We start from the raw sequence: 16,651 nt of genomic DNA on the forward strand, positions 1-16,651 counted from the left end.
TTCTCCTGCATTAACTCCTCATATTTGACAGAAGAACCTTTAAAAGAACCCTTTTATTTTAGTGTGAAGTAAAAGTGCATGACAAAACAAATTATTTCTTCAGTTTTTTTTTTCTTCTTCTTCTCCAGAACCTGCTTCCTGGTCCACAGTAAGGTCCTAGGGTTTGAACACTTTCATATATAAGCTTTAATGGTCCTCCTGGAGGAGTATCTGAAGAACCTTTGAAGAAATAGTTTTTGTCTTTGTATTTAAAAAAAGTTGAGAACAAGGTCAGGTCTGAGGTAAGCGTTTATTTTCACACACACACACAAAAGACCTGTGTTATGAAATCTCTTCTTTCCCTGGGTCATTGGCCAAGTCTTGTGTGTGTGTGTAGCTCCAGTCACACAAACCACAGCAGTGTCCAAGTGTTTAATGAGTGCATTATTTCAGAGACACACAGAGTGGATGTGAGAGAGTTTATTGTGTCTCGGTTGTTATTTGATCTTATTTTAGTCATTATTAGAAGTAGTAGAATAGTGCATACTATACTATACTTCACTATACTATACTTTACTTCTTTATACTTTTACTTATACTATACTTCATTATACTTTACTTCATTATACTATACTTCATTATATATACTTTTACTTTACTTCATTATACTATACTTCATTATACTTTACTTCATTATACTATACTTTACTTCAATATACTATACTTTACTTCATTACACTATACTTTATTATACTATACTTCATTACACTATACTTTATTATACTTTATTATACTATACTTCATTATACTATACTCATTATACTATACTTCATTACACTATACTTTACTTCATTATACTATACTTTACTTCATTATACTATACTTCATTATACTATACTTTACTTCATTATACTTTACTTCATTATACTTTACTTCATTATACTATACTTCATTATACTATACTTCATTATACTATACTTTACTTCATTATACTTTACTTCATTATACTATACTTCATTATACTATACTTTACTTCATTATACTATACTTCATTATACTATACTATACTTCATTATACTTTACTTCATTATACTATACTTTACTTCATTATACTTTACTTCATTATACTATACTTCATTATACTATACTTTACTTCATTATACTATACTTCATTATACTATACTATACTTCATTATACTAGACTTTATTACACTATACTTTATTATACTATACTTTATTATACTATACTTTACTTCATTATACTTTTACTTATTATACTATACTTCATTATACTATACTTTACTTCATTATACTATACTTCATTATACTTTACTTCATTATACTTTACTTCATTATACTTTACTTCATTATACTATACTTCATTATACTATACTTTTACTTATTATACTATACTTCATTATACTTTACTTCATTATACTTTACTTCATTATACTTTACTTCATTATACTATACTTTACTTCATTATACTATACTTCATTATACTATACTTTACTTTATTATACTATACTTCATTATACTTTACTTCATTATACTTTACTTCATTATACTATACTTCATTATACTATACTTCATTATACTATACTTTACTTCATTATACTATACTTTATTATACTATACTTCATTATACTTTACTTCATTATACTTTACTTCATTATACTATACTTTACTCATTATACTATACTTTACTCATTATACTATACTTTATTATACTTTACTCATTATACTATACTTTATTATACTATACTTTACTTCATTATACTATACTTCATTATACTATACTTTACTTCATTATACTATACTTCATTATACTATACTATACTTCATTATACTATACTTCATTATACTATACTTTACTTCATTATACTTTACTTCATTATAATTATACTTCATTATACTATACTTTACTTCATTATACTATACTTTATTATACTATACTTTACTTCATTATACTATACTTTATTATACTATACTTTACTTCATTATACTATACTTTATTATACTATACTTTACTTCATTATACTATACTTCATTATACTATACTTCATTAGAACACGTGGGGTTTGTTCCACAGGTGTGACTAATAAGGGTTAATGAGGCACAGGTGTGTGTGCGCGTGATTAAAGAACAGTTCCTAGAAAAACCAGATCACGTGACCCTGGTATAATTAAATGTGAGAGAACTCACCTGATCTGAAATAATAAAGAAGCTTCTGAAATTGTGCTGGTTTTATTACACAACTGTACAATGTCACATCATCTACACTGATGTTCTCCATAAAGTCCAATCAGAAAATCTAAAGTCTTGGTAGAATTTAACATTACATGGGTTTAATGAGATTTTCCTTCTGGGGAACCCTGTTCAGGTTCTGTATATACTGCATAGAGAACCAATTGTTAATATTTTGCCAGCTCATATCCAGAACCTGTCAGGAACTTAGATGATTTCTTGATCCATGGGTTCTTTGACTAATTACTGGATGATTAATAGGCCTCTTCAGAAAGGAGCTCCTACAGGACTCAGAAGATATTGGGATTTAAAGCGTTCTCAGTCTAGGTGTTTCTCCTGCATCAACTCCTCATATTTGACAGAAGAACATTTAAAAGAACCCTTTTATTTTAGTGTGAAGTAAAAGTGCATGACAAAACAAATTATTTCTTCAGTTTTTTTTTTTCTTCTTCTTCTCCAGAACCTGCTTCCTGGTCCACAGTAAGGTCCTAGGGTTTGAACACTTTCATATATAAGCTTTAATGGTCCTCCTGGAGGAGTATCTGAAGAACCTTTGAAGAAATAGTTTTTGTCTTTGTATTTAAAAAAAGTTGAGAACAAGGTCAGGTCTGAGGTAAGCGTTTATTTTCACACACACATACGTGATGTTTCTATAGAATGTGTAAATAAAATATCTCTGATTATTAATGCAGTGATTAGGGAATGCCTCTGCAGCACGTGTGTGTGTGTGTGTGTGTGTGTGTGTGTGTTAGTTATCCACAGGCTGAGACAGGGTGACTCAGGCCGCTGAAGTAGGACCTCTCTCTCTCACTCATGAGCTCGAAGTGAAGCGGCTGCTGACAGAAGTTACACTCAGCCGAAGAGTGAGGCTTCAGCTGCAGACCCACTTCCTGCCACGCCTTTAGCAGCTTATCTGCAAACACACACACACACACACACACACACACACGTTTCAGGCTTTTCACGGATGGTATAACCCATGTGAGATGATCTCCGGCACGGCGGCGCAGCATCAGGACTTACCGATAAAATATTGCATCATCTGCGGTGTGTGATGTGGCGTAGGAGCGATGCGGAGGAGCTCGTCACCGCGGGCAACGGTGGGATAATTGATGGCCTGTACGTAGATGTTGTAGCGATTCATCATGATGTCGCACACAGCAGTGTTTTTCTCTGCATTCGAAACCTGATTAATAATAATAATAAAAATAATAATGTTTTATTAAATCTGTAGCTGAATATATATAATTATGTAATTAAGTGTGTGTGTGTGTGTGTGTGTGTGTGTGTGTTACCCTTATAGGAATGATGTGACTGGGGCAGTGTGTGTGTGTGTGTGTGTGTGTGTTACCCTTATAGGAATGATGTGACTGGGGCAGTGCACCACCGGCAGCCCCGAGTCCATCAGCATCTGGCGCAGCAGTTTGACGTTGCGTTGGTGTTTGCGGCGCAGTACGCGCCCGTCCTCGCCCTTCAGGACACGGATGGACTCCCGCGCTCCGGCAAGCAGCATGGGGGGCAGAGACGTGGTGAAGATAAACCCTGCAGCGCATTTAACGCACCGTATCCACCAGCGTACTCGTACTCGCGATGTAGCCTCCTACACACCCGAACGCCTTCCCTACACACCAACACACACACACACACACACACACACACACACACACACACACATCAGGAGGAAGTTTTCCACTCACCTTAGTGCTTCGTTATAATCTGCATAAAACAGCACCGTCACAAACAAATCAATAGAGGGGAAAGAAAAGATTTAATTGTAAAGTTTTATTAATCAGGACACATTTGATGAACCTGACTAATAATTTCTGTATTACATTTTTTTATTAATTTTAAAAGAAAACTTAATTTTTTTAGGCAAAATGGAGTTTTTTCATGAAGTTTTTTATAACACTGTTCCATGTAGACACCGACAATAGTGCATTCCTATCAGAGGGACCTGATTAGAAACCCTAATTAACAATCTGATAAACAGACCCCTGAAGAAGCATTTGCTCTAAACTTTTCCCATTTAAGATCCAGAACCTGTCATGAGTTCTGTAAAACCCAAAGGTTCTAAAATATACACAGTTCATTTCTCCATTCCCTTTTATTCTTTAGGATCAAAATCCATTCCAAAATTAACTGTAACAGTCCTTTTTCTCAAGGTGAGGGTCAGTGTGTGTGTGCGCGTGTGTGTGAGCAGAGAGGAGGACGTGGTGATCAGCACACTGCTGTGTAAGGAAGAGCCTCAGAGCTCCTCCTGAGCTTCTATTCAAGTGTCAGGATGGAGCCGAGATGTCTGGAGTGTGTGCGTGCGTGTATCTGTGTACGTGTCAGAGACAGACGTTTATCACAAGCCATCTGAGAAGCTAGAGACCAGAGTCGGAGGAAAACAGAGAGAGCAAGAAACACCGTGAGAGCAGGGGGAGGGGTGGAGAGAGAGAGAGAGAAAATGAAAATGAGTGTGGTTTCTGGGTAACAGGTGAACAGCTTGAGTTGAAGAGTCTCAGAGAAAGAACATGACAAAAGCAGAGCCAAACCATGTGACACACACACACACACACACACACACACACACACACACACACACACACACACACACACACACACACACACACACACACACACACACACACACACACACACACACACACACACACACACACACACACACACACATGAAGCCCCATGTAAAAGCAGGACTGTTTGTTTATCAGAGTCTGAATGTGACAGGTGGGAGGGGCTTCAGAATAAACACCTCATCAGACCGTCTGTGTGTCTGAGTGAAGCGTCTCAGATTTATTATTATGTACGTTTATAAAATATTTGTAAAAAAAAATATATAAGTGAGATTGTATTAAATAAAAAAGATAAATAAATAAATATACAGAATATTTATTATTCTCTCTTTTCTCTCCCTCTTTTAAATGTAATAAATTAGAAATGTTAGCTGTGAGTCTTTTTATTATTTCATTTATTATAATCTAATTTCTGGATCATTATCAAGATGCTGATTGGTCAGTTGTTGCCCCCCTACATTCCCAATTGAAGTTGGACTGGTTTCTTACCAAGCGTCCCAGAGATGATGTCCATCTTGTGCATGACTCCATCGCGGTCCCCGATCCCGCCACCTTTTGCACCGTACAGACCCACAGCGTGAACTTCATCAACGAAGGTGATCGCCCCGAACTCGTGTGCGGCGTCGCACATCTCCTCCAGAGGACACACGGCGCCTACACAGGAACAGAGAAGAACGTTACAGCTTCCTCTGACGCTAACCTGCGCTCCGTTCACGCTAACGCTGCATTCTCCTAAATGCTCCTCGTCTCTCACCGTCCATCGAGTGCACCGTCTCGAACGCCACAATCTTTGGAGCGGAGGGATCCGACTTCTCCAGAAGTTCTCGCAGGTGTTTCACGTCGTTGTGACGGAAGATGAACTTTTTAGCGCCGCTGTTGCGTATACCCTGGATCATCGAAGCGTGGTTTCCTGCGTCCGAGTAAATCTCACATCCTGAGGAACAAATAAGAAACCGGTCCGAGTGTCAATCCCATAAGCATCACCACAACACATCATTACCACCATCATCATCATCATCACCACCACCACAGTGGGTTTACAAAAAAAATAAAATAATAATAATAATAATAATTATAATAATAATTATAATAATTATAATAATAATAATAATAATTATTATTATAATATTAATAATAATAATAATAATAATAATATTAATAATAATAATAATAATAATAATAACCCCCAAGTGAGAAAACGTTCACAACCTCAGAATACTGATCACACCATAAATAATAATAATAATAATAATAATAAATTATTAATTATGATAATTACCTGGCAGCATTTTAGCCAGAGTGAACAGTGTGGAATCGTTGGCGACAAAACAGGAAGTGAAAAGCAGTGCTGCGTCTTTTCCATGAAGGTCTGCGAGCTCGTGTTCCAGATCCACGTGAAATTTACTCGTCCCCGATATGTTCCTCGTCCCTCCGGCCCCTGAGCCGTGTTTCTGTAGTGTATCCCTGCAATAAATTAAACCGTGATCACACAAAGTACATACAGTAATGTATTAAGTTCACTGTGTTGATTAAAACCAGATAAAGCCACGCCGCAGTGACTCACATGACGGTCTGGACGACCCGTGGGTGACGACTCATCCCCAGGTAATCGTTACTGCACCACACAGACACGTCTCGTTTATAACTCAGAGACTCCGAGTAATCGTCCGCCATGGGGAACTCGGTCGCACGCCGGTTCACCGTCTTAAACACGCGGTACGTGTGGTCGTTTTTCTTCGCCTCGATCTTCTTCTCGAAGAACTCGTCGTAGCGGAAGTTTGAGACGGCTGGAAAAGAAGTTCCTGATTACTCACAGACCAGGACACGACTTTCTGTTCACTAAAACCATAAACGTTCCAGTTTTTAATCACTTACAAACTTCACGGTAAACTGTGGCTAACTAACATCAAAACAAGCTGCATTTGTTTATTTAAATTCCATTTCAGCTTTAAAAAGTAATAAAAATAAACAGGAAAGAAATTTCTATAATTGATCAGGTAAACATTAATACGTTAGCCGGTACTATAAGCTTTATGGAGCTGTAAAGTTTCATTTCATTTATTTAAAAACATTTTTTATACAAAACGCATGATAAATAAATATACATAAATAGATATAAGATTAAATTTAAAGTTTAAATACTTTTGCTGAATAAACAGTAGTATAGTGGTGTATAGTAAAGATAAGTGTAGTAGAGATAAACAGAACCAGGGTTGTGTTGGGGAAGTGCAGTAAAGTCTAATAGAGTATAGGAGGTTATAGTTCATTCGTAGAATTGAATATGGTTAAGTATATTAGAGAGTATTAATATTGAGCACACTGAAGTATTTGAATATTGTAAAGTTGAGTATAGTTGCATATGCTTGAGATGTGAATAGTAAGAGTATACCAGAGTTCATAATTATAGAGTTCAGCACAGTGGAATTGAGTTAACTATAGTGGAGTATAGTGGACTGTAGTCAAGTATAGTAGCATATAGCAGAGTATAGTAGTGTGGAGCAGAGTATAGTATAGCAGCATACAGCAGAGTATAGCGGAGTATAGTAGAATATAGCAGAGTATAGTAGAATATAGCGGAGTATAGTGGAGCGGAGCGGAGTATAGTGGAGCGGAGTATAGTAGCGTACAGTACAGAAGAGCAGAGTATAGCAGCATATAGTAGAATATAGCGAAGTGGAGTATAGTATAGCATAGTAGAGTGGAATATAGTATAGCAGAGTATAGTAGTGTGAACTATAGTATAGTGGTGTATAGTGGAGTACAGCAGAGCTGAGTATAGTAGAGTGTAGTATAGTAGTGTGAAGTATAGTATAGTGGAGTATAGTAGAGTGGAGTATAGTATAGTGGAGTATAGTAGAGTATAGTGGAGATCAGTATATATGGGGTGGGAAGTTGTACAGTGTAGTATAGTAGAATTGAGTATAGAAGAGTATAATGTGTGGAGATGATGTACATTTGGGCATGTTCTCCTGCAGCAGATGTGAAACCCTGGTTGGACGCTGCTTCATCAGTTTCTTCATCAGATTCCCGTCAGGTTTCACACTCTTCACCAGCTCCAGTGCTGACACATCTGTAACAATAAATGCACAAAAATCACACACGCACACAAACACAATGATAAACACAAAGACTAAAACAAATCCCGCATTTAACCAATCGAAACACAAAATGCGCTCAACCAATAAGCACACACTTGTTTACACGTGTAATTAAAAAGTTGTGGACCTTGCTGCAGCGTGCGGATTTCGGACACGTCCTCCTGCAGCTCCATGCTGGCCTCTCGCACCACGCCGCTGTTCTTCTGCCCCATTTCTCCAGCCAGGAAGGGGCATTTGGACGCTGTTGCTCCAGGTAGAGCTTTGGGGTGACCAGCCGGCATTTCAAGGTTTTTTTGAGCATCTATATATATATAAAAATATATTAATAAAAAAAACACTTATTTGTAAACAAAACATTTCAGTACAGATTTGTAATGACACGCTTTATAAAGCTAGCTAAAAACTAAAAACCCCAGACTAGCGACACTGAAGTGGCAGAAGATCAGTTATTTGGGATAATTTATGCTGAACAGAGCGGATGAAGTTGTGATCCAGGTTCTCCATGTGATCCTTTTACCCATGCTGATGATATCATCACTCTTCTGGAAGGTGGAGGAAGAGGAGCAGATGGTGCGGACAAGCGGTTTGGATGCCAGGTCCATCATGACGGGGCATTTCACAGCGTAGCTCACCAGGGTCTTCCTCGCCTGCTGGAAGAAAGTCTGGGGGACGCGGGACAGGAAAGGACAGCGGATGATGGTGTCCATGACGGTGTCCAAATCTAGAAATAAATATGAATTTTAAAAGAACCTGGTATGAAGTTTCTGCGGTTTATTCATGGCGAGTTTGTGTTTTTTTGAACAAGTTCTTCCTTCTGATCAAAACACTTTCCTTTTACTTGCAAGTTCCTGAAACCATAACCTTTTATTCCACAGTAGAATAAAGACAGGATAAAGATCAGGGTGGTGGAACAGGACGGGTCATGTTCTAGACAACATCTGTTTAAACATGTCAGCCAATTAACAGAGTGATGAAAGTCAGAACCTGCACACGTAGGCTGTAGAAGATCAGCAATTAAACACCTTAAATCTTCTTTGATGGAAAAAAATCCCTAGCACTTTTGAAGTAACTACTGTGGATGGCATTGATTGCTGAACAGCCAACATATTCGGTGCAGATATTTATAACACTGCAAATCCATATATGGTCATCACTTCCTGGTATATAAACCCCTGTTCCTTGTTCCCCCATGTGATGATCTTCCTGTTCTTTCAATTTCACTGTTTATTGCTTATGACTTTAAAGGGATTTTTATTGTCACACATTTTTTGACTCTACACAAGACTTTAAATTCACTTACACACACACACACACACACACACACACACACACACACACACACACACACACCTGTACTACAGACACAAACGATGGTAAAGACATCAGGAAGCTGGTGTGGTTAAATAAAGAAACAGGAGGAACTGATGATCTGAACAAAGTGAAAAGGCACGAATAGGAAGTGTGAGTTTGGGAACAGGTGATCAGTCACAGTCCAGGGAATCAGAACAGGAAACTGACCATATATGGCGGAAACAGATCATTAATGTGAATATTAATATAGCGATATATTTAGTTGTCATGCGTTAGTGAATGTTATGATGAATAATAGATGTTATAACTTATAAAACTATAAATACGTAGTGACTTATTACTATATAATATATTAATATGTAAACTCTGGCATGATAAACATTGTATTTATGTTTAGTGTGTGTAAAATTTCACCATGAGGGACAGTTATGGTAAAACAGGACATGAAGAAACCTGAAGTTGCGTGACCTGAAGAACAACTGAAGGCAACCTGCATCTGTTCCACATTAAAAGCTTCTGTTAGTTGTGCATTAAATAATCACAAACTTTAAAACCTGCATGTTTTTTTCATGTTCGTTATGTGGCTCGCTCCCACGTGATCACGTGACTCCTAGTCTGGTGGGGGAATTAAATTAGGATCTCCAGGCCTCAGAGAGGGGAATGTAATCACAGCAGTCTCCAGAGAGACGGGTGTGTCCTTCTCCAACATCAGAGAAGAGGAAAAACCCCTTGGTGTAGACTATGCAGGAGTGAACAGTGTGGGTTCTCAGGTCTGCAGGAGTGTGTGTTCAAGTTCATGATTAAACCCTGGTAGACCAGGAGTTAGTCTCCAACACAGCTCAGTACAATCAGATGATCATCTTGTCCTGACACAAACCCACTCGAACGGTGACGCAAATGAAAATAAATGAGAATTACGAGTTAATGCTGTTAGAGAAGAAGGACACGGCCTTAAACACATTAAACCACACCGATCACGTGACGCGCACAACATCGTCTGGACATCTGCCTCCGCGTAAATACACACCAATGTCCATGAGCAAATCTTCTGCTCAAGGTTCTTTCCTTTTCATGGATCAGGATTTAAAATCTAAATGTTAAACAATTTACGCCATTAAATAACGCGTTTAATTAATTAGTCATGACTGAGATTTAGTGCTTCAGGTTCTGATTCCGTACTTAGAGTCAGGAAAGTCCATTGTTCCAGTGAGTGCTGTAGAGTGTGTGTGTGTGTGTGTGTGTGTGTGTACGCACGTTTGTAGGTACGTGTGCAAAACAAGTGGTATCTATTTATATGCACCACACAATACTCAGGGTCCATAAACAATCCTGAACAGATCTTTTTAATATTAAATGACTCTGTTCTACACTCGGTTTTCTTTCTTCCCTCAAAACAAAACAGGACGTGGCAATAAACACAATCGAGCCTCTGATTACAAAATCACTGAACGATGAACTGATGGTCCTTCAGCGCTGAGGATTTCAGCATGTGGTTCAATCTGACTTTATACAGTGATTAAGTGAAGAACACACAGATCATCACGTTTATACGCAGATTTTTACTCTTTTTACTGTAAAAATCCCTCCATTAATTACTCATCTTTAATGTTTAACCTTGAAAAATCCTCTTAGTTTATTAAGATCAGGGTGTGAGAGATCTTCATCACAAAAACACCAAAACTCTGATTTTATCATCAAATCCACTTGTTTGAGTGAAGAATAAAAGTGATTTTAACTCTTTAAACCTCCTGGGTTTCATTTCCACACACACACACACACACACACACACACAGGAGGAAAACTGTTCATTAATATTATAATCATTACATTTATTAACTTTACTCATCATACACTATATTTAATATAATTTATTAAATATAATATTTACACCTGACCTGAGATCAGAATTACAGTCATTAATCTTTTATTAAATATTGATTATAAAATCACCATTAAAACAGTGATCACACATTCACACCAATTATTATCATCATTTTTTAATTATTATAATTATTTTATTATAAATGTTATTTTTATGATTAAATGTTCTGAGAGTAATTTATCCTCCCGGACCCATAACCCTGTTAATAAACCAGTCTGATGATTAAAAGATGATTTATTGAATAATAATAAGATTAATAAATGAAACAGGTGTAAAATCTCTGGAAATGAATGAAGTAAAAGATTTAGCATGCTAGCACAGAGTACCTCAGAGTAGCCTAGCTTAGCATAGTCAGGGTTCATGAGGGTTTCAGCGTCACTGCGCAGGTAAAACACTCACCTGAGGATGTGTTCCTGTGGGCAGTGAACTTAGATGAGATTTCTCTCTGATTAGTTTGGAGATACGGTGAGATGAAGCCGAAGCCGAAGCTGAAGGTGAAGCTGAAGGTGGAGGTGAAGAAGATCCTCTCGTTATCCTGCACTGAGGACGAACGCTAGGGCGAGAGCTACAACACCGGCTTTTATACTGCCGCGAGATCTCGCGAGACGTGCACGGCGAGGGCAATGCGCATGCGCACGGAGTACTACCTTAAACACGATTAAGAAATGAGCTGATCACTAATGAGCTGATCATCTTGTCCTGACACAAACCCACTCGAACGGTGACGCAAATGAAAATAAATGAGAATTACGAGTTAATGCTGTTAGAGAAGAAGGACACGGCCTTAAACACATTAAACCACACCGATCACGTGACGCGCACAACATCGTCTGGACATCTGCCTCCGCGTAAATACACACCAATGTCCATGAGCAAATCTTCTGCTCAAGGTTCTTTCCTTTTCATGGATCAGGATTTAAAATCTAAATGTTAAACAATTTACGCCATTAAATAACGCGTTTAATTAATTAGTCATGACTGAGATTTAGTGCTTCAGGTTCTGATTCCGTACTTAGAGTCAGGAAAGTCCATTGTTCCAGTGAGTGCTGTAGAGTGTGTGTGTGTGTGTGTGTGTGTGTGTACGCACGTTTGTAGGTACGTGTGCAAAACAAGTGGTATCTATTTATATGCACCACACAATACTCAGGGTCCATAAACAATCCTGAACAGATCTTTTTAATATTAAATGACTCTGTTCTACACTCGGTTTTTTCTTCCCTCAAAACAAAACAGGACGTGGCAATAAACACAATCGAGCCTCTGATTACAAAATCACTGAACGATGAACTGATGGTCCTTCAGCGCTGAGGATTTCAGCATGTGGTTCAATCTGACTTTATACAGTGATTAAGTGAAGAACACACAGATCATCACGTTTATACGCAGATTTTTACTCTTTTACTGTAAAATCCTCCATTAATTACTCATCTTTAATGTTTAACCTTGAAAAATCCTCTTAGTTTATTAAGATCAGGGTGTGAGAGATCTTCATCACAAAAACACCAAAACTCTGATTTTATCATCAAATCCACTTGTTTGAGTGAAGAATAAAAGTGATTTTAACTCTTTAAACCTCCTGGGTTTCATTTCCACACACACACACACACACACACACACACACAGGAGGAAAACTGTTCATTAATATTATAATCATTACATTTATTAACTTTACTCATCATACACTATATTTAATATAATTTATTAAATATAATATTTACACCTGACCTGAGATCAGAATTACAGTCATTAATCTTTTATTAAATATTGATTATAAAATCACCATTAAAACAGTGATCACACATTCACACCAATTATTATCATCATTTTTTAATTATTATAATTATTTTATTATAAATGTTATTTTTATGATTAAATGTTCTGAGAGTAATTTATCCTCCCGGACCCATAACCCTGTTAATAAACCAGTCTGATGATTAAAAGATGATTTATTGAATAATAATAAGATTAATAAATGAAACAGGTGTAAAATCTCTGGAAATGAATGAAGTAAAAGATTTAGCATGCTAGCACAGAGTACCTCAGAGTAGCCTAGCTTAGCATAGTCAGGGTTCATGAGGGTTTCAGCGTCACTGCGCAGGTAAAACACTCACCTGAGGATGTGTTCCTGTGGGCAGTGAACTTAGATGAGATTTCTCTCTGATTAGTTTGGAGATACGGTGAGATGAAGCCGAAGCCGAAGCTGAAGGTGAAGCTGAAGGTGGAGGTGAAGAAGATCCTCTCGTTATCCTGCACTGAGGACGAACGCTAGGGCGAGAGCTACAACACCGGCTTTTATACTGCCGCGAGATCTCGCGAGACGTGCACGGCGAGGGCAATGCGCATGCGCACGGAGTACTACCTTAAACACGATTAAGAAATGAGCTGATCACTAATGAGCTGATCTCTAATGAGCTGATCTCTAATGAGCTGATCTCTAATGAGCTGATCTCTGATATTTAGTGGAATTAGAATGTTTCATTTATTACTATATTATAATCCATATTTTATTATGTCAAAAAAAATCAAGGATTTAAAAGGATCATCAATCAAACACACACACACACACACACACACACACACACACACACACACACACAAACATATATATATATTTTAATTCCTTTTAATTGCACATCCGCATTCCAAGAAATTCCTCGCGAGACCAAACTATCCTCTCACGCACACACTTCAGTGAAGGGACGTGTTCCTCTTTAAACAATTACACTGCATTCATTCATTTATTAATGTATTTATTATAAATTATTATCTGTAAAAATTAAATAATTAGAGCAATTCTCCAAATAAACAAATAAAAGACAAAAATGTGAATGTTACATTTATTATGTTATATTATCAGCTTTCGTGAGATTTTTACAAAACAATAATGAAGAATTATGTTAAGTTTTTTTATATTTTAATTTTAATTTAATTTTAATTAAATTTAATTTAATGGAACAGACGGATGTTTGGTTGAATTGTGCCCCCTGGTGGTCAGATCAGTTCACTACACAGATGAAACTCTGCTCAGGTTCCTCCATGAGCTCGTGGCTCTGTTCCAATTGCTAATTATTTAAAGGTAATAAATTATTTTATCAGCTGATTTACTGTTCTATAACGGCACACCCTCAAATGAATCAAACTCTGCTCAGATCCTCCTGGTTCCAAAACAACACTGTTTATTGACTTTTTTTCCTGATTACAGAGATGGATACAGCCTGCCACTTTTTTCTATTACAAGAAGAAGGAGCAGAAGAAGCAGAAGCAGAAGAAAAACAATAACAACAACAACAACAACAACATAAAAACTAAAGATAGAAGATCTGTCAAATGTACAGCTGTAAATTTAACTTGTGCACGATTCAGAATTTAGTGTCGTTCTTACAAGATTAAAAAATTTCAACAAAAATAACAAACACGAATAAAACAACAAAAACAATCCGTTTATTCATAACAAAGCAAACCTCATTACAGATTATTCTGCATTTATTCCTGAAAATAAGGCTAATATTTACAATGATCAAGTTACTACAGACAAATATATAGATGTTTTCAGGGTCTGGACATTTTTGGGTTGTTTGTTTTTGCTTTGGCCACCAGATGCCGCCACTGGGCCTTTATCCCCAGTTTACCCCCTACCCCCTAACTGTTTAATGTCTCCAACCTCAAGTCAAGTCAATTTTATTGTCATTTCTACTAGACACAATGAAACACAGTACACAGAAAAAACGAGACAATGTTCCTTCGGAACCCTGGTGCTACACTAAACAACAACATGGAGCTACAACACAACACAAAACTACATAAAGTGCATCGAGTGCAAACAGTGCAGATGAAAAAAACAGTACAGACAGAAAACACAAGACACAAAACCCGAGAAGCGCCGACCAGTAAACCTGCTGTACACTCTGATTATACAGAACTGTGTGAGGAGAAGTGAAAACACTACAGTGAATATAAACAGAACAGTGTAGTGCAAAAGAACAGCAGTAAAACAGTGTAGTGTAATAACAGTGTAGTATAATAACAGTGTAGTGTAATAACAGTGTAGTGTAATAGCAGTGTAGTGTAATAACAGTGTAGTGTAATAACAGTGTAGTGTAATAACAGTGTAGTGTAATAGCAGTGTAGTGTAATAACAGTGTAGTGTAATAACAGTGTAGTGTAATAACAGTGTAGTGTAATAACAGTGTAGTGTAATAACAGTGTAGTGTAATAACAGTGTAGTGTAATAACAGTGTAGTGTAATAACAGTGTAGTATAATAACAGTGTAGTGTAATAACAGTGTAGTGTAATAACAGTGTAGTAATAACAGTGTAATAACAGTGTAGTGTAATAGCAGTGTAGTGTAATAACAGTGTATTGTAATAACAGTGTATTGTAATAACAGTGTAGTGTAATAACAGTGTAGTGTAATAACAGTGTATTGTAATAACAGTGTAGTGTAATAACAGTGTAGTGTAATAACAGTGTAGTGTAATAACAGTGTAGTGTAATAACAGTGTAGTGTAATAACAGTGTATTGTAATAACAGTGTAGTGTAATAACAGTGTAGTGTAATAACAGTGTAGTGTAATAACAGTGTATTGTAATAACAGTGTAGTGTAATAACAGTGTAGTGTATAACAGTGTAGTGTAATAACAGTGTAGTGTAATAACAGTGTAGTGTAATAACAGTGTAGTGTAACAGTGTAGTGTAATAACAGTGTAGTAATAACAGTGTATTGTAATAACAGTGTAGTGTAATAACAGTGTATTGTAATAACAGTGTAGTGTAATAACAGTGTAGTGTAATAACAGTGTAGTGTAATAACAGTGTAGTGTAATAACAGTGTAGTGTAATAACAGTGTAGTGTAATAACAGTGTAGTGTAATAACAGTGTAGTGTAATAACAGTGTAGTGTAATAACAGTAGTGTAATAACAGTGTAGTGTAATAACAGTGTAGTGTAATAACAGTGTAGTGTAATAACAGTGTAGTGTAATAACAGTGTAGTGTAATAACAGTGTAGTATAACAGTGTAGTGTAATAACAGTGTAGTGTAATAACAGTGTAGTGTAATAACAGTGTAGTGTAACAGTGTAGTGTAATAACAGTGTAGTGTAATAACAGTGTAGTGTAATAACAGTGTGGTGTAATAACAGTGTAGTGTAATAACAGTGTAGTGTAATAACAGTGTAGTGTAATAACAGTGTAGTGTAATAACAGTGTAGTGTAATAACAGTGTAGTGTAATAACAGTGTAGTGTAATAACAGTGTATGTAATAACAGTGTATTGTAATAACAGTGTAGTGTAATAACAGTGTAGTGTAATAACAGTGTAGTGTAATAACAGTGTAGTGTAATAACAGTGTAGTGTAATAACAGTGTAGTGTAATAACAGTGTAGTGTAATAACAGTGTAGTGTAATAACAGTGTAGTGTAATAACAGTGTGTAATAACAGTGTAGTGTAATAACAGTGTAGTGTAATAACAGTGTATTGTAATAACAGTGTAGTATAATAACAGTGTAGTGTGATAACAGTGTAGTGTAATAACAGTGTAGTGTAATAACAGTGTA

General features: G+C 36.5%; 1 protein-coding gene across 1 annotated transcript; it reads right to left on the minus strand.

The window, feature by feature from the left end:
* Window positions 1-2,828: 2,828 nt before the first annotated feature.
* Window positions 2,829-11,663, minus strand: alas1 (aminolevulinate, delta-, synthase 1). Its single transcript, XM_046874972.1, is given in 12 exon segments — window positions 2,829-3,139; window positions 3,250-3,412; window positions 3,578-3,781; window positions 3,783-3,847; window positions 5,292-5,456; window positions 5,557-5,736; window positions 6,082-6,266; window positions 6,367-6,589; window positions 7,756-7,872; window positions 8,028-8,201; window positions 8,418-8,621; window positions 11,493-11,663. Coding segments are annotated over 11 exon segments (1,827 nt in total). The 5' UTR covers window positions 8,608-8,621; window positions 11,493-11,663; the 3' UTR covers window positions 2,829-2,978.
* Between the last annotated feature and the right edge of the window lie 4,988 nt (window positions 11,664-16,651).

Source organism: Silurus meridionalis, chromosome 19, assembly GCF_014805685.1.
Source record: "Silurus meridionalis isolate SWU-2019-XX chromosome 19, ASM1480568v1, whole genome shotgun sequence".
Taxonomy (NCBI): domain Eukaryota; kingdom Metazoa; phylum Chordata; class Actinopteri; order Siluriformes; family Siluridae; genus Silurus; species Silurus meridionalis.